This window comes from Sus scrofa, chromosome 10 (assembly GCF_000003025.6).
Source record: "Sus scrofa isolate TJ Tabasco breed Duroc chromosome 10, Sscrofa11.1, whole genome shotgun sequence".
In the NCBI taxonomy this organism is placed as follows: domain Eukaryota; kingdom Metazoa; phylum Chordata; class Mammalia; order Artiodactyla; family Suidae; genus Sus; species Sus scrofa.
In genome coordinates this window covers 59,525,567-59,544,985 of record NC_010452.4, presented here as the reverse complement: position 1 = coordinate 59,544,985, position 19,419 = coordinate 59,525,567, and the positions used below count along the sequence as shown (strand labels likewise).

Sequence of the window (19,419 nt, the reverse complement as noted above, 5' to 3'; positions counted from 1 at the left end):
GCCCTTTGACATTGAACCTGACCAAGAGGTGGCAGGAGGCAGAGCTGGTTGAATGCATCACGAAAGGATGAGGCCGTTTGCTCCATTTCATTTCTTAGGAGCAAAGTCAGTGCGTTTCATCCTTCCATCGGCAATGCTTATTGAGCCAATCTGCTGATCTGACGTGCCAGGCTCTATTTTAGGTGCTGTCAGCGGGTGCCTTAAGGTCCAAGCTTTCACAAAGCCGGCATTCTTGCAGGAGCAGACAGATGAGCAAGCAGCTGATGAGCGAGGGGGAGGAAGCCCCCTGCTGCTGGGGTCCAGGAAGGAGGTATAAGGAGTCATGCTGGGGTCAAAGGGATGGTCATTCCTTGCTGGACTGTATTCCTGTGTCTTCGTCAACTGTATTCTTGCAAACAGAATGATAAAATGGGGTCTGTCCTCACTTTTAACCTTTTACTAAGGCGGTCAGGATTTCATTTTATCAGAAGATCAATATCACTTAAGTTTCAAAGAAAGACATACCACATTAGAGCAGTCACTGTACCCCAGTCTGCTGCTGTGTTGGCGGGAGACCCGAATTTGGTGGAATAAAACAAAAGTTGATTTGAATGTTGTGGTTTGTTTTCACAACAGTGGGCTTGTTGGGGGATGATGTTCTCTATATGATTTGTGATTCTATCCGTAGATTATTAAACAGACAAGGTATTACTAGGACAAGTCCATTATTTGCTTTTCCGTTCAAAAAGTGTTTACATAGAAGTTGTCCCTTTATTTTGACACATCAGCTGTAGAAAATTGAAACACACACCCCGTGTAGTCCTCACATTTCCTGTATCTTCATGACAATCCTTGTTTGAAATGACCACGAAGATATTTCCACAGTAGATGATGTAGACATTTGAAGGCAGAGATCTCCTGTGTTTATTCTGTTTTTTTCTTATTCCAGTCTTTTACTGGCAGATTTCTCTTTCATAGTTTCTGAATCAGATGAAAGCTTCCTATGGTTGTTTTTAAGTTTCTATGATGAAATGACTTTTTTAAAGAGATTTTTCTCTGCTTCTTTGGGTTCATTTCAGTCTTGGTGAAACTTGAGGAGCAGAGATCAAAGGTGTAGGAAAATCTGATGGTCAGAGTGTTTCTTGCAAATCCAGCTCGACAGCAACTCGAGTCTTGCTCAGATCCAAAGGAATAACAATACGGACCAGATGCCAAACGTGGGAGTCTTGGATTTTCCTGGCAACCAAAGCCCCAAATATAAATCTACCTGGAGCCAGCATGTTCGCAAACAATCCTAGGTTTGTGAGTTCATTACAAAAGCATCGGAAATCAGATTTGTTCTGAGGTTGAAAAATGCAGAGTAATACAGATCCCTACTTCAGAATTATGGTAAACTTCATTCTGTAGGATAGTTAGGAGACACCCAGGGGTCCCAGAATCCACGGTCATCCTAGGAAATGCACAGAAAGGTGAGGATGGGAGCTTGCCGTCCTCTCTCCCTATGTTTTATTGTTGAAGAAACTTGGGCTGTTTCTGGGGACTTGCTGGTTCAGAACTTTGTCAGATCTGATCTCTTGGAAGCTCAGTGTGGACTCTGGAAGACAGGGTCTTTGTTTCCTGGGAGGAAGAGAAAAGGAGAGGCAGGGATCCCACCAGCACCTCCTCTCCCTCACCTGTCCTGGCCGTAAGGGAATGTTTGATAGCATCACGCGCCTGGCTCAGGGAGTCACTGTCATGGACCGTTCTTTTCCTGTATAGGGACTGTCCATGTGTTCCATCGTTACCAGCAAGGCAGCCTTGCCGACCGTGTTTCATGTGCATTAAGCAGCTATGCTCGGGGACAGTGCAGGGCACCTGGGAACTGTGAGGATATGCGTCCTGTGCTAAGTTGTGTTTTGTTCCTGAATTTAATTTTCAAAGAGAGAGTAGGAAGGACAAGGAGGCAGAGGTGAGATAGGGAGATGAAGAGATTCATCAGAGTGGGTGGATCCTCTGATGCTTTTTGCTCTTCGGAGTAGCAATTTAATGAGAGATGGGTTTCTTTTCTTTCTTTCTTGTTTTGGTTGCACCCACGGCATGTAGAAGTTCCTGGGCTAGGGATCCAATCCAAGCTGGAGCTACAACCTACGCCAGCCACAGCTGCAGCAATGCCAGTTCCTTAACCCATTGTGCCACAGTGGGAATGCTGAGAGATTTTTTTCAAAAAAATTAATTTCATTGGAGATTTTTTTAATTAAAAAATTTTAGGAGTTCCCGTCGTGGCTCAGTGGTTAATGAATCTGACTAGGAATGATGAGGTTGCGGGTTTGATCCCTGGCCTTGCTCAGTGGGTTAAGGATCCGGCGTTGCCGAGAGCTGTGGTGTAGGTCGCAGCCGCGGCTCAGATCCCACGTTGCTGTGGCTGTGGCAGAGGCCGGCAGCTACAGCTCCGATTAGACCCCTAGCCTGGGAACCTCCATATACCATAGGCGAGGCCCTAGAAAAGACAAAAAGACAAAATTTTTTTTTTAAATAAAAATAAACATAAAATAAATTTTATTGGAGTATTTTTTTAAATAAATTTTACAAAGTTATGTTAGTTTCAGGTGTCAGGCAAAGTAAATCAGTTATACATATGTGTATATCCACCCCTTTTCAGACTCTTTTCCTGTAAAAGTTATTAACAGTATTGAGTAGATTTCCCTGTGCTATGCAGTAGGTCCTTGTAACCTCTTTTGTCTCTAGTAGTGTGTGTGTGTCAGTCCCAACCCCTAATTTATCCCTCACCCTACATTTCACCTTTGGTAACCTTAATTTTGGTTTCAAAATCTTTGAGTCTGTTTTGTAAGTTCTTTTAATAATTTTTTATTAGATTCTGCATATTAGTGATCTCATATGGTATTTGTCTTTCTCTGTCTGACTTCACTTAGTATGTTAATTTCTAGGTCCATCCATGTTGCTACATTATTTCATTTTTTTGGCTGAAATATATCTATTTTATATATGTATATATCACATTTTCTTCATCCAGTCCTCTGTCGGTGGGCATTTAGGTTGCTTCTATGTCTTGGCTATTGTAAATAGTGCTGCAGTGAACACTGGAATGAATGTATCTTTATCAATTAGTGTTTTTGCTGGCTATATGCCCAGGAGTGGGATTTTTGGATCATGTGGTAGTTCTATATTTAGTTTTTTAAGGAACCTCCATAGTGGTTGTACCAGCTGACATTTCCACCAACAGTGTAGGAGGGCTCTCTTTTCTCCGTGCTCTCTCCAGCATTTTTTGTTTGTAGACTTTCTGATGATGGCTATTCTGACTGGTGACGAGAGATGTTTTATTTTTAATTTTTTAATTAAAAAAAATTCAGGGAGTTCCCGTCGTGGCGCAGTGGTTAACAAATTCGACTAGGAACTATGAGGTTGCGGATTTGATCCCTGGCCTCGCTCAGTGGGTTAAGGATCTGGCATTGCCGTGAGCTGGGGTGTAGGTTGCAGACACGGCTCGGATCTGGCGTTGCTGTGGCTGTGGTGTAGGCCGGCAGCTACAGCTCCGATTAGACCCCTAGCCTGGGAACCTCCATATGCCACGAGTGCGGCCCTAGAAAAGACAAACAACAACAACAAAAAAATTCAGTGGAAATATAGTTGATTTACAGTGTTTGGGGTGTACAGCAAAGCGAGTCAGTTATATTTATGTGCGTGTGTATATATATATTCTTTCTCATATTCTTTTCCATTGTAGGTATAAGACATTGCATATAGTTCCCTTGTCTAGCTATTCTATACGTCGTAGTATCTGTTGAGCCCAAATTCCCTTTGTCCTTTCTCTGTTTTTCGCGCGAGAGATGTTTTTAAAGTAAGCATACCCCAAAGCAGTGCACTAGTCATTCTTCCTCTATGGTTGTAATTGACTCATGCTCCCAACAGCAGGTTAGCCTCACTGGGTGCAGACGATACTTTGTGGCCACATCTTTGGAAGAAGTTAGTTGCTTGTCACAGAAGCCCAGCACTGCCAGTCCTGGCAGCATCTCTGTTTCTTAAGTGCACAGTCAACGCTCTGCTCTGATTTCCACTCCCCTGCATCCTCCTGCCTGACACTTTTCGTACATCTTCCGCCCTCAGCAAGATCCTTAGCGCCTTTGTGAATCAACGAAAGGAGATAAGTGTGTGTTCACAGTGGTTTGAGTGTTTTGCCCAAGCCCCCATTCTGTTAATTTCATGAAAAATAAATGATTCTTGTGTGGGCATGGTGTCCTGAATGGACCATTTGTATTTCTGGCCTGTTAAGAGTTTTTGAAACTGCCGTGATACGCTTTTGACCGTATTTGTGAGAGTCTCAAGGCAGCCCTGCTGGGTGGGTGTAAAATACGATAGTAACAAGGACAGCAAAATAGAGAGTTGACATTTGTATGTTTCTTTTCTTTCTTTTCTTTCTTTCTTTCTTTCTTTCTTTCTTTCTTTCTTTCTTTCTTTCTTTCTTTCTTTTTTTCTTTCTTCTTCTTTTTTTTTTTTTTAAGGGCTGCACCTGCTAGAGGTTCCCAGGCTAGAGGTTGAATTGGACTTACAGCTGCCGGGTACACCACAACCACAGCAACGCGGGATCCGAGCTGCGTCTGCGACCTACACCACAGCTCATGGCAACGCCAGATCCTTAACCCACTGAGCAAGGCCAGGGATCAAACCCACATCCTCAGGGATGCTAGTTGGGTTCGTTAACCACTGAGCCGTGACGGGAGTTTCTTCATTTGTATATTTCATTGGCATGCACTCCCTAATATTTCTTTGTCCTACGTTTTATTAGAAAGGGAAGGGGAGTTCCAGGGCAGTGGAAGATGACTAGGACATGAGGGGGGGCCTGGCAGTGGGTACGATCCGGCGTGCGTGGCTGGGGAGGGCAGATGCGGCGGATCGAGTGCTGTGGCTGGGTAGGCGGTGGTAAGCTCGATTCACCCTAGCTGGAACTCATATGCACGGAGTGGCAAGAATAGAAAAAAAAAAAAAAGGAAGGGTCAAAGTACAGACACAGCAGGCTCAGTGGCTTGATTTGACTCAGGGAGCTTTTATTCTAACCACTTAAGGTAATGGGGTCCTCTCAAGTTGGTGAGAACAACTCAGAGGGCAGAACTTAGCAGCATAGACAAGGAGCATTCTGAATGGCCTGGGAAGAAGAAATGGGCATTCCTCTAGAGAAGGTGCATCTCTTGGCAAAATTCTGTCAAGCAAAGCGTGGTTGGAATTCGGGAGCAAACATTTCCTGACTCATTGGGTTAGAAAATGAAAATAAACTCTAAGTATTAAATATATATATAAATGTATTGGTGCTTATTAGTGTTTATTAGTAAATCTGGTCATTTGTTTACATTCAGAAGTTGACCTTTTGAAGTAAATAACAGGAATTCATACCCTGCCAGCACAGCTCTATCTATATCAACCTATTTTCTCACGTCTCAGGTTGCCACTGCTGTGTTTTCACTACCAAGTTGCTGGTGCTTTTTTTCTCACTTAGGGCCTGAGACTCAAAGGATGTGATAGAAATGCTGAGTTGGGTTCTGAAAATCTAGTTAAAATGTATCTCAAAACAGTAATAAGAGTCCTTGGCTGTTCCCTGCCTTCTTCTCATGATCTTTGAATAAGTAAGAAATTAACTATGATGACTGTGCAAACGCCTAGCACAGGCCTTGGCAGATGGGTGATCAAACAACTGGTATTTTCCTTCGCCCTTAGAAGTGCTTTCAGCCTTCTCCCCAAGGGCTCTCCAGTGTGCAGAGAAGAAACCGCAGGAACTCAGACATTTCTGGATGGTTCCCGGTCTCCCTTGAAGACACTGACGGGTCAGGAAGAAGTGCCATTGTAATCCGCTTCATCTACTCCCCCACACACACCCCCTACCCCTTGGCACTCAGACTATAATTTGAGAAGTTTAGCCTTCATGGCTGATGGCAGACAAGGCAGAAAGCAGTGGTCAGTATATTCACTCCAGATGTATTTGTTGTATTTCATCTTCTTCGAAATTTGGCCATTTAGATGTGGCTCGTAAGGTGGAGCTCTTCCCAGGAGGTGAACCAGTGCACTCGTTTCCCAGTCGTCTTTGCCACAGGCAGGGCAGAAGAATCATTCCTGAACTGCCTGTGCAGGTACAGCATGATGTGGAAATCTGATGAGGACGTACTTAGAATTCTGTGGATTTCAGTTGCATGTAGAGGTGTTTTTTTTTTTTTTTTTTTTTCTTTTTTAAAGGGCCACACCTGCAGCATATGGAAGTTTCAAGGCTAGGAGTTGAATTCAAGCTGCAGCCACAGCCACAGCCACAGCAGCACAGATCCGAGCCGCATCTGCGATCTATGCCGCAGCTTTGTGGCCACGCTGGATCCTTAACCCACTGAGTGAGGCCAGGGATTGAACCTGCATCCTCCTGGACACTGTGTCAGGTTCTTAACCTGCTGAGCCACAAGGAGAACTCCACTCATGCTGAGCTTTATTGGGGGGAGTTCTAATCAAAGGGTAACATAACAGGGTGGTGTTTCTTTACCACCTCAGACAAACGAACGCAAACAAGAAGTTCTCCTGCTTGTCTGGGCATTTCTGAGGCAGCCACTTATTAAAGACAATTCTCAATTACCCAGGGATTCTTGCAGATAATTAAAATTCTCTGATCATCCTCAGATTTCATGTTGGTGGTTAATTTCTTGCTCTTGTTGAATGAATTTTATTTTAAAAACAGCTTTTGACACAAGGGATAATGTTTTGAGCAGCCATTACAGAGACTAATCAGACCCTTGCATTTAATCATCCGTTCGGCCCTGCAAGGTGGGTGTCTCCCCATGTAACAGTTGAGAGTCTGAGGGTCCAGGAGCTAAATTCAAGGCTACCCATGAGTTACGGAGCTAGGTTGTAACTTGACTTCCTTGCCTCAAGACCTGTTCTTTCTCCTAAACTATGGCTTGGTCCCTGGTAGAAATGGGATAAAATATCCTGAAAGCTAGGACGAGGGCAGAAAAAGCCTAAAATCATCTTGAACCATCCATTCCGGAGTCGTCAAGAATTGATCAGTATTTGAGAGAGTTTCAGTTTCTTCATGTAAAAAGTATTGATACGTATTGTAAGAAGCAAATGAGATCATGGATGAAAAATACTTGGATATGGGAGTTCCCATGGCGGCTTAGTGGAAATGAACCCAACTGGCATCCACGAGGATGCGGTTCGATCCCCGGCCTCGCTCAGTGGGTTAAGGATCTGGTGTTGCCGTGAGCTGTGGTGTAGGTCGTAGATACGGCTTGGATCTGGTGTGGCTGTGGCTGTGGCTGGCCAATTCGACCCTAGCCTGGGAACTTCCATATGCCGCACCTGTGGTCTTAAAAAAAATTTAAAAAAAAAAATACTTTGATACGTATAAGCAGCCATAAGTATGCCAAGGAAGATCATCAGTCCTTTAAACCTCTGTCCCTTTGTTCCGGGGACGGTGTCCTTGGTCCTTCTGAGTTATGGGAAGGTCACCATGGTAGCTCCAAAGGCTGTTTAAACTAGTTGAGAGCTACATCGAGTCTAAACAAATAAGAGCGGCCAAACAAAGCACCTGTGTTAAATGAGGGTTGTCATGGCAAGGAGCACATTTGCTTGTTGAAGCTCTCCGGAACGTTCTGGATCAAAGGTACACAGGGTTTTGAGAACTCATTTTGAAGCAAACCAAGTACCAGGGTCTCTCTCTCGGCCTCTTGAGAAATTGGCTGTTAAATATGTGAAGAGCAGAGGGAATGGAGGAAGCCTGCCGTGGGTAGTAGGTGGTCAGAGGCGGTGGCTGGGAATCCACCGCTTTCTGTCTTTCTAAAAGAGTAATCATTAACATTTTATTGGAGTGTACGGTGGCTTTACAAGGCTCTGTCGGTTTCAGGTGTACAGCAGAGAATCAGAGCGAATGGACGTGTGTAGGTAGGACTGGGTCACGTTGTTGTGCAGGAGAAATGATCCCAACCTTGTCAATCAAGTCAACTTCAGTAAAACTTAAAAAATGTTAATTGTGAAAACGGTGTTGCTGACAATGTTGTGTTAGTTTCAGGTGTACAGCAAAGTGATGCAGTTGTGCGTATACACAGTTCATTCTTTTTCAGATCTTTTCCGCATACAGATTATTTACAGCATATTGAATAGAGTTCCCGGGTCCTTGTGACTTACCTATTTTATATCTAGTAGTGTGTATATGTTAATCCTAAATTCCTAATTATTTCTCTCCCGCCTTTCCCTTTGGTAGCCATAAGTTTGTTTTGAAATCTGTGAGTCTCTTCCGTTTTGTAAATAAGTTCGTGTTATTTTAAAAATTAGATTCTATGTATAAGTGATATCATATGATGTTTGTCACTTCACTTAGTATGATAATCTCTAGGTCCATCCTTGTTGCTGCAAACGCATGATTTCATTCTTTTAAAAAAATTTTTTTTAACAGCTGAATAATATTCCATTGCATATATGGAATTCTTTATCCAGTTCTCTGTCGAAGGGCATTTAGGTGGCTTCCATGTCTTGGTTGTTGTAAATAGTGCTGCAGTGAACATTGGGGTGTGTGTATCTTTTTGAATTATGGTTTTCTCTGGGTATATACCCAAGAGTGGGATTGCTGGATCATGTGGTAGTTCCACTGTTAGGTTGGGGGTTTTTTTTTGGTCTTTTTAGGGCTGCACCTGTGGCATATGGAAGTTTTCAGACTAGGGGTCCAATCGGAGCTGCAGCTGCTGGCCTACACCACAGCCACAGCAATGCCGGATCCTTAACCCACAGAGTGAGGCCAGGGACTGACCCTGAGTCCTCATGGATACTAGTTGGGTTCATTACCACTGAGCCATGGCAGGAACTCCCATTTTTAGTTTTGAAAGGAACCCCCATATTGGTCTCACCACCTCATGGTGTCTTGACAGCTGGAACTCTGGTAGCTGACGAATTGTTATTGGAGCAATGTCTTCTTGTAAATAGTGTGCTTATTTAATGGATATATAAATATTTTCACCTCCGTTAAAACAAATGCAACTGTCAGTCCCCAAAGGGCTTCTCAGTGATTTCTCTCTCATCATTGTTCATTTTCTGAGAACAGCTGAGGTCGATGGTATAACGCCTGGAGTGGTAACCGGTGCACTGAGAGATGACATATATATTTGCTGAATAAAGGCATGACAGCAGTGTTGACGGCAGCCAGGCTCAGTCTGTATGCCTGTCTTGATCCTCGTGTGGGAGGACCTCTTGGTTGGTCTCTGTTCACAGGAATCTTACAACATAGGTTCTTTGGATTTTCTTTAGTGGACGTTTGAATTGAGGGAATTGTTGATTGGCATGCAAACAGGAATAATGTACCTGATACAGTACAGGAGTAATAGAGAGAGCGCCTCTGTCCCCTTATCCAGCTCCCCCCAATGGCAACCTCTTGCAACACTGTGGCTCGCTGTCACAGCAGGGTGCCCAAGTGGAGACAGTCCACCTGTGTCAGTTGGATGATCTGCTGATTTTATTCAAATATGTTTTTTTTTTTTTCCCAAGTGATTTTGCAATGGTGACAGATGATTGGGGAGAATAAAAGCCAGGCGGTGGGCTTCCACGGCAAAGATGGAACCAGACTTTGTGGCCATCCGTTGGATGAGGCTAGTTCCCAGGTGCAGAGGAGGGCTGAGTGTGGGATGAATGGGTGGGCGTCCTGGGTCGGGAGGAGAGCTTCTCCCAGGGCCTTGTAGGGCCGAGAACAGAAGACCGTGTGGCAGCCCAAAGGCAGGGAGGGCACATTGGCCTGTGCCCAGGATGAGCCGCCCCATCCTCTACCCCCATGGGCGTCCCCCACCTCTGCCCCCCTTCCCACCCACCTCCAGCACACCTGGTGGGAACACCTGTGATGGTTTAGGCTTGCAGGGGGGGCCAGCTCGGTCTGCACCCGCATCCCAGACCCCAGCCCTCTCTTTCTGAACCAGAATTTCCTGAAGGTTTGAGAAGAATGAGCCTCATTGTCCTCCTTTGCTTTCATGGGGCTGTTTTTCTTATTGGATTTAGGCAAGCAAATAATTAGGTATTGGAAGGCTGGTGGCGCCTCTTTTTATCCATTATTTAGCAGCCTCTTCCCGGTCCCAAATCTCATCTGCCCTCCGCAGCCCGCACAGCATCCGGCCTGGAGAGGTGGGTCATTAATGCAGATGGAGATGAAGTCAGCATCTCCCCACGAAGAGGTCCTGGGGGAATAGGGACCTGAAACTCCCCTGACAGGCATTGGGAGAGTGGGGGTTGAGGGGTGGCCTGGGTAGGGGCATAGCGTAGGGCAAAGAGCTGGTTCCATGCCCTAGACCCTTGATGTCACTGCCGTCCTGAAGGGGAGACCTCTGAAGTGGGAGGGGGCCTTGTTTCTATTTAGGGAGACAAAAACCACCCAGCAGTCTTTTTCTTTTTTTTGGTCGCCCTGCGGCACATGGAGTTCCCTGGCCAGAGATCAGATCCCAGCCACAGTCACGACCTACACGGCAGCTGGGGCAATGCTGGATCCTTAACCCACTGTGCCAGGCTGGGGATTGAACCTGCGTCCCAGGGTTCCCAAGATGCTGCTGATCCTGTTCCCACCCAGTATTTTTATACTCCTGAGTTAAATTCAGCGTTCCAGGTTAGAAGCTAGGTGCTCCCCCACCCTCCCCAGTGCAGAGAGATCAATAAACGCCTGTGAGGTGATGACCTCATGCCACTCCTTCTTCCCAGCCAGCCTTCCCTCTGGGGCGCCAGCCACACAGCCCCTGCCTTTGCTTAGTCACTGCCAATGAAGGCACATTTGCATCATAGGCTCTTCTGGGTTGGCCACCCCCTGCTGTAGATTTGGAAAATAGAAGACACACCTTTCATAGGAATTACTCATTCTTAAACAAATAGCCATGGAAACAACAGCTTATTACTATGTGGGAACTCTTGAGAACTTTCTTCCCAGGAAGCGCTAATATAATAACACGCTTTTGTAACTGTAAACCAGCTATAATGGAAAAAATAAAAATCATTATTAAAAAGAAACAAATAAAATAGAGTATAATATTATTTAATATGATTTTAAGAATCTGTTTTTTTACTTTACAGCTTCTGGAGAAAAGAATGTTCTGTGTTCCATGGAGAGTGACCCTTTCGAGGGACGTGGAAAATGCAGTGTTAATTTATTCTTTTAAGCCTTGCTATATAATCAGTTCTTGCTGAACCTCGTTGCTTCTGGCAGATTTTTTTTTTCTTTGTCCTCACTTTTTGGGTTTACTAGATTCTTCTTCTTCTTAAATATTGAACATTTTCTTCGGGGCGTATTCTGATATTTCGGTCAATGGATGAATAGCAGGAAGAGGACGGTGAATTTCTGCTTGATTGCTTTGGGTTTTCTTTGTATTCAAAGATAGGTCTCCGTGGTTCTGAATGTTTGCATGATAGTAAGCAACCAGCTAATGAGGTTTTTCAGATTGTCTCAACATGTCCCTTCGTTCAGAAACACAGCTAGCCTTGCAGGCTACATTCGTCTCTCAGATTTCATAACGATTTTCTCGAATGTTTTTGAAAACGTTGGCTTTCTGTACAGTGCGTATGAGCTTGCTTCTATAAATTAAGGAGAGTGTGCTTCTCCCCCCTTTGTATAATATATAAATACCTGAAGAGAAATACCAGAATTGGCTCTAATCCTGCCACTCCAAAATAACCACTGTTAATTTTTAAATGTATTTTTCTAGGCTTTTTCTATACATAAATTGTTACCACAATTACTTTTAGATTCAATGTTGTTTCTTTCATTTCTCATTAAATGACATCCCCCAGGCACTTGCTCATATTGTAAATTTCTCACCAAATGCTATCTATGCCTTTTGAACCCCAAGAAGCCCAGTCTTGGCTTGGCGCTCAGCTGTATTACACTAAACAGCACCCCCGCCCCCCCAGCCCTGTGTACCTGTGTGTATCTGGAGAGGGTATACGTGGTGTGTCTGTCTGTATGTGTGAGTGGTGTGTGTGCATGTGTGTGGTGTGTGTGTACGCATGTATGCACATCATGTGTATGTATGTGTTATGTGTATGTGAGTCGTGTGTGTATGTGTGTATGTGTGTGTATGTGTACATGAGTGTGTGCTGTGTATGTGGTGTGCGTATATATGTATGTGAGTGGTGTATGTATATGTATATGTATGTATGTGAATATGTGCATGTTATGTGTGTGTATGTGTATGTGTGTGGTGAGTGGGTATGGTGTGTATGTGTGGTGTGTGTGTATACGTGTGTGTGGTATGTATGTATGTGCGTATATGTATGTGTATATGTCTGTGATGCGTGTGTACATGTATATGCGTGGTGTGTGGGTGTGGCGTGTGTGTATGTGTGGTGTGTGGGTGTGGCGTGTGTATATGTGTGGTGTGTGTGTGTGTATGCATGTGAGCGGTATATGCGTGTGTGTGCGTGCGTGCATGCGTGCGTGGTGTGTGGGGGGGCTGTCCTGCTCTCTTGCCCTTGGAGGCCCATCGGCACCCTCTCAGTTCCCTCTCTTGCTCCCTTTCCTCCTTCGGCCCCTGCGTGTTTATTTTTAGCTCAGCTTCCGGGCTGGCGGGTGTCGATCAGACGCCAGGGCTGAGCAGCTGCTCATCGAGCCCGCCCCCTTGCGCATGCTCCCTGCGGTGGGCACCCGCTGGTCCTCTCGAGAGCGGGGCGTCAGCCTGGGTCTGCATCCGTGTGTCCAGGCACAAGTGAGGCCCCTTCCTTGTGATGCTCTTTCGTGTTGTCTTGGGGGCCTGAGCCCACGTGTCCCTCTGTTGACCTCTCACAGGACACAGCATCTCGTTCAGGTTGGTGACCCCAGTTTTGGCTGGCTTTGCCTGTCAGGTGACCACGTGAAACGTGTCCTGGGTTTTTGAGGAGAACTCAGCACACCAAAATCTGAAGATTAAAGCCTATCAGCTCCTGAATTCCTGAGCATCTAGTAACCCCGTTCTCCACCCCAGCCTGGGTTCTTTATCCATCTCCCCTCATGCTGAGGGGAATCTCAGATTGCTCCTTTACTGCTGGCTCAGTGACAAGAGAGAGGCATCGAGAAAGCCACGATGCTGAGCTTGGCTGCCAGTCCCCATTTAATTTGCTGTGTCTCTGCCCTTCTCCTTGGCCCAGGGCACAGCCCCCTGGGGTGCACCACCCAGTTTACTGAGGTGTGAGTGCATTTTGAGATACAGATGAGGCTCTAGGCACATGATGCCCCATCATTTGTCTCTGTGTTTTCATGTCTAAACTTATGCGCATCAATGGCTCGGGCCCTGTAAGCCTCGGATGGTCTGCACACGACGTCACCGTTTGTTCAGGGTCCTTTGATTCCTTCCTTCCTGAGATGAAAACTTTGCTTCTCAGAGTTCCCATCGTGGCTCAGTGGTTAACGAATCCAACTAGGAACCATGAGGTTGCGGGTTCGATCCCTGGCCTTGCTCGGTGGGTTAAGGATCCGGCGTTGCCGTGAGCTGTGGTGTAGGTCACAGATGAGGCTCGGACCCTGCGTTGCTGTGGCTCTGGCGTAGGCTGGTGGCTACAGCTCCGATGAGACCCCTAGCCTGGGAACCTCCATGAGCCATGGGAGGGACCCTAGAAAAGGCAAAAAGACAAAAAAACTAAAAAAACTTTGCTTCTCTTCCTTTCCCTGGAGTACATGCTTCTTCCTTTATGAAGCCTGGTGCAACTCTAGCTTGTCTTATCCTTTCCTCTCTCTTCATTCTTGGTGTCGGTGCCACTCTTTTTATGTTGTCTTCATTCATTCATTCAGCTTTTCTTGGGTGTCTTCTACGTGCCAGGTCCTCTGCTTGAGGCCAAGTATGCAGGGACCAGTAGCCCCTGCCTCCCAGGAGCCCTTACCTGGGGAGCCAGGTAAACAGATCCATGTCCACGGTGGGGATTGCTTTGACCGTGGGTAAGTGCTATTGGAAACACAGAGGAAAGTGGGTGTCCGTCCGTCCAGGAGCTAGGAAAGCCATCAGTGGTAAAGTGACATCCCTTAAAGAGTTTGCTGGGTCAACATGTGGCAGAGGGTGGAGGGTGTACAGACAGAAGGAACAGTACATGCAAAGCAGGAGGCATCAGCGGTGTGGTTTATTGGTGAGGATGAGCCAGTGGGATGATCCATGGAGGAGAATCCAGGGCAGAAGTTGTGCTTGGGAAAAGTAGACTGGGGCCACATCCTGAAAATCCTTGTATATCCAAACGATACCTGTTGCTAACACTATGTGTACAACACTGCCTGAGCCATTCACAGACACCAGTTCTTTTAATTCTCACAACAACTCTAAGAGTCAGCAGCTGTTATTGTCTCCAGTTTACAGATGAAATAAGCTGAGGCCAGAGAGGTTGAGATTGACAGGAGGTCTTCAAGACACAGGGAGTGGAGCTGGGAGTCAAGCCAGGCGCCTACTCTGGGTGACCAGATGTCCCAAATGCAATTCTCCAATGGCCCAGCTTGTTGCCTGTCACACTCCAGAGCTGGACATTATTGTGCTGTCCCTGAGGAACCACAGGAAGGTGTTAAGAAATGGGGAAAGAATCTGACATTTATACAGATAATTCGTTCTTTGGAGACAGATGGGAACTTGATTCAGGAAGGCCGTGGAGAAGTCCCTGCAGTTTTCGTGGGGGAATCTGGTGAAACAGTCTTTTTAGAATCACTTTCTCAGAATTATGATACTGAAAAGGCAATTCTGGAACCTATTTTTAAACCAACATTCATTTATAACAAAACATGCCCTGTATGCTAATGGAGCTTAGTGTTTGAATTAAGTGAGGAGTATGTTGATATGATTTCAAGTGTTTTGCTATGTAATAAAAGGAACTTTTTTATGAGGTGCTTTTCTTAAGTCTCTTTGGATCTTCCTTCCATTTCTAGGTTGGATGGGAGGCTGGCAGTTTTCACTAACAGTACCTCTGGGGCCTTGCTGAAAGACAGAGCAAGCAGCAGCTCTGTGACAGTGTCCCTAACTGGTACCTCTTCTCTGAGGTTTTTTTTTTTAAATCACTTTTTGTAGTAATATATATATATTATATATATATATAAACATGAGCTTTACCATTTTAACCACTTTTAAGCATACAGTTCACTGGCATTAAGTATATCACTCTGTTGTACAACCGTCACCACCATCCATCTCCTGAAGTCTTTTTAGCTTCGGAAACTGACACTTGACACCCCTTTAAACAACCTCCCATTTCCCCCCAATCCTCTAGCTTCTGACAACCACTATTCTGCTGTCTCTGTGAATTTGGCTACTGTAAGTATCTTCTATCACTGGAACTGTGTAGTATTTGTCTTATGTTGGGTTAATTTCGCTTATAATGTCCTCAGGCTTCATCCATGTTGTAGCATGTGACAACTCTCCTTCCTTTTCAGGGCTGAATAATATGCCACCATATGGATAGACCTCATCTAAAATAAACTATTTATTGGAGTATAGTTGATTTACAATGTTGCATTAATTTCTGCTGTAAGCAAAGTGGTCTGTGTGTGTGTGTGTGTGTGTGTATGTATATATATTCTTTTTCATCTTCTTTTCCATTATGGCTTGTTACAGGGTACTGAATATACTTCCCTGTGCCATATAGTAACACCTTATTGTTTATCCATTCTGTATATAATAATTTGTATCTGTTAACCCCAAATTCCCAATCCATCCTTCCCACCCCTCCTCCTTGGCAACTGTGAGTCTGTTCTCTATGTCTTTGAGTCTCTGTTTCTCTTTCATAGCTAGGTTCATTTGTGTCAGATTTTAGATTCCCATATAGGGGATATATATTGTCCCTCTCTTTCTGACTGATGTGGCTTCACTTGGTATGATGTCTCTAGGTGGACAGACTGCACTTTGTTTATCCACTCATCCATCAATGAGCACTTGGCTGGCTTCCATCTTTCTGCTATTGTGAATCATGCTACTATGAAAATTCATCAGTATCCGTCCAGTTCCATGCTTTAAGTTCCTTTGGATCTTCCATGAGGTTTCAGCACCTCCTGGATTGGGTTTGGGAACTGTAGTATGGTTGTGTTTATGGGCATGAAGTTACCTCCATCTTAATATTCCTTTCCCACCATGTTGAATCGTCCTTAATATAATGGTCGAGGTGGATTTCAGGAGAAGTGTTTTTAGAATGGATTCTTCTCTCGAGGTTTATGGAGTAGGAAGCATAGTGGACATTAATCAGGAGCACTTACTGACAAGTTCCAGGCGGGAGTGACTGGTCTCTCAGCTATGGAAGTGCCGGTGGATATGGGTTGGGGGAGGGCGAGACAAGGAGAGCGGTGCCATTTGAACACAAACTTGGAGGTAGACATAGGCCACCCCTGACTGTGCACTTCATGGGGGGCCATGAGAAGACGGGCATCTAGAAGGGGTCCTACATTTTTATCTTGGGCAACCACATGATCTTATCAATAGGAGGACCAGCAGTTGGGAAGGGGATTGAGAGATGACAGATAGTGCATGTGTTCTGGGCTTCTCCAAAAAAGGAGAAGCAATTCTGCGGGCCTGCAGATGATCTGCAGGGTGGGGATGATTACAGCACAACAGTGTAATGGAACCAGAAAATGAAATAAAGATGCAATATAATTAGTGTGCATTTAGATTCCTATTCAAAGAAGATAGTTTTATTTCTTTACAGATGTTTCTCTTACTGTGTTGGGAGTTTTAATTTTGGGACTTTGTTGTGAAGGTTAATATTTCCTTGGTTTGTGTCAAAGGTGACAGGTGAAACTAGGAGAGTAATTTGATATTCACTGTTGTTTTTCCACCTGACATTTTTGTACCCTGAACTTGAATTTGGAGTGAGTCAGAGGGATGTCATGAGAAGGATAATGGATTCGCTTACAGATATCCTGATCTCAAGATGCTGGTAGACCATCCTGGTGGAGGGAAGTAGGTGGTGGGATGTGAAGTTCTAGGGCTTAGGGTCGACCTAGGGCTGGAGGTAGCCATGGAGGTCATCCCAGGGCCCAGGGGGATGAAATTGCTAGAGAGAAAAAATAGTGCAAGAAGAGGAGACCAAAGACAGCCCAGCCTCTTCTTGGTCCACTCCTGTACCCATTTTAGGGGATGCAGTAGATGATAGACCAAGATGATGAGATGGGACCTGGCCTGGAGCCCATTCCATCATCTTCATATACACAATGCAAACTCAAAGCAGGAAGAATGAGATCTCAGTAGACAGGCTGAAAGAGAATGCAGGAGGTGTGACAGCCATGGCTGGGGGAAGGAGCTCCAGAGGAGGAGAGGGAGGTCCTGGTAAAAAAAGGAGAGCTAGGATAGGTGGTGTGCTGGAAGTCAGAGGTGGGGGAAGTTGAGGGGGTGGGAGTGGTCAACTGTCAGGTTGCAGAGGGGACAAGAGGGTTGACCAATGGCTACCGCATTTAGCTGTTAGGAGGCCCTCGTGACCTCTCTGAGAGTTGTGTCAGACACCGGTGGTGTTTAATCCAAGATGAAGTTTTACCAGCATGTTATCTCCTTAGCTCTTGGATTCTAGACACCGTCAGTCAGGACTTGATTCTTCTCATCACCATTCCTTACTAAAAATACCCTTCAGCAATTCAGAACCTATTCTAAAGACTTCCATTTACATGTTAAATACCAATATTTGAACTCCTCTAGTTCTCTCTGGAGGCATTTCCTCAAAGCTCACCCCTATTTTAACAATAAAATGGGGAATGCTTTTAACTTCTGGGATTCCTAACCCCCAAGATGCTGGAGGAGTCCAAGTATGTGAGAATCTCCGTGGATCACAGGTAGCATAGATTAGTGACCCCGGGATCCACTGCCTTGAAAAGTAGGGTCATCATGGATTCCAGTCTTATTTGGGCTCTTTCTGAGCTGCTGCTGTTTTGTGATTCACAAAGATATGATGATGTTGATGTTGATGATGATGATGAAGATATGATAATGATATGATGATGAGGATATAATGGTGATGGTGATATGATGATGATATGATGAGGAGGATGTGATGGTGTTGGTGATATGATGATGATATGATGATGAGGATATGATGATGATGAGGATATGATGATGAAGAGATGATGATGATGATATCATGATAATGAGGATTTTATGATGATGAGGATATGATGAGGATATGATGATGAGGACATGATGATATGATGAGGAAATGATGAAGATATGATGAGAATATGATGATGATATGATGATGATATGATGAGGAGGATATGATGAGGATATGATAAGGAGGTGATGATGATATGATGATGAGGATATGATGATATGAGGATATGATAATATGATGATATGAGGATATGATATGATATGAGGATATGATGATGATATGATATGATTATGATGAGGATATGATGATGACATGATGAGGATATGATGATATGACTATGATGAGGATATGATGATGATATGAGAATATGATGAGGATGTGATGAGGATATGATGAGGAAGAGCATATGATGAGGAGGATATGAAGATGAGGATATGATGATGAGGATGTGATGACGTGATGATGAGGATATGATGAGGATATGATGAGGAGGATGTGATGAGGAGGAGGATATGATATGATGAGGACATGATGGTGATATGATGATGATATGATATGATGAGGAGGATATTATGATGATATGATGAAGAGAATATGATGATGGTGATATGATGAGGATATGATGATATGATGATGATGTGATGAGGATATCATGAGGATATCATGATGATGATATGATGAAGAGAATATGATGATGGTGATATGATGATGAGGAGGATATGATGGCGATACGATGATGAGGAGGATATGATTATGAAGAGAGGTATCATGTTTGGGGCACTGTCGCGGTGCTTGACATCTATTGTGTCATGTAATTCTTACGTTACAGCCTCATGAGATGAGTGCTGTTAACCCTCTGCTCAGTGAGGAGACTGTGACCCAGAAAAAGTTAACTTTCTTGAAGTTCTCAAACTTGAGCAGACATTAGAATCCCCTGGAAGATTTATTAAAACCCTGCCTGCCAGGCCCTGTCCCCAGAGTTTCTAACCCAGCAGGGCTGTGATAGAGTGGGAGAAGTGCGTTTCTAATGGGTTCCTGGGTACTGCTGCTGCTGGTGTGGGGACCACACTTTGGGAACTACTGCTCAGAGCCATTGAGCCAAAGCAGCAGGACAGGGATTCAGACCTGGGCCTGTCCGATGGCAGATGCACCCACTGCTTGATGGGAAGTGCACCTGGGGGCCCTACACAGGGGTCGGGTGGTACCCACTGCTCAGACTGGAGGGACCAAGGGCTTCCTGGTCGAATGGCTCAGGTGAATGGCTCTTGCCTTTTTAGGTGACATCCTGGCATGCACGGGATACTGAGGCAAAGGGAAGGGGGGAGCCAGAGCTGAGAGGGCATTGCTAAAGCAAGAACTTAAACAATAATAACACGGACCACAAGCCTGTCTGCTTTATGATTGTTGTGAGCTGGCAATTCTGAACAATGTCTG

The 19,419-nt window shown here is 44.8% G+C and overlaps 1 protein-coding gene across 5 annotated transcripts in view; it reads left to right on the top strand.

The window, feature by feature from the left end:
- The window catches only part of CAMK1D (calcium/calmodulin dependent protein kinase ID), a 430,651-nt gene that overhangs the window by 85,206 nt on the left and 326,026 nt on the right, over positions 1-19,419 (top strand). The window contains exon 1 of one of the 5 annotated variants that reach the window (XM_021063978.1): positions 4,967-6,092. The exons of 2 other annotated variants lie outside the window; for them this stretch is intronic. In XM_021063978.1, coding sequence (XP_020919637.1) covers positions 5,983-6,092 — 110 coding nt within the window. In that variant the 5' untranslated portion in view covers positions 4,967-5,982. 2 more of the 5 variants (XM_021063984.1, XM_021063980.1) reach the window with 2 other exon arrangements.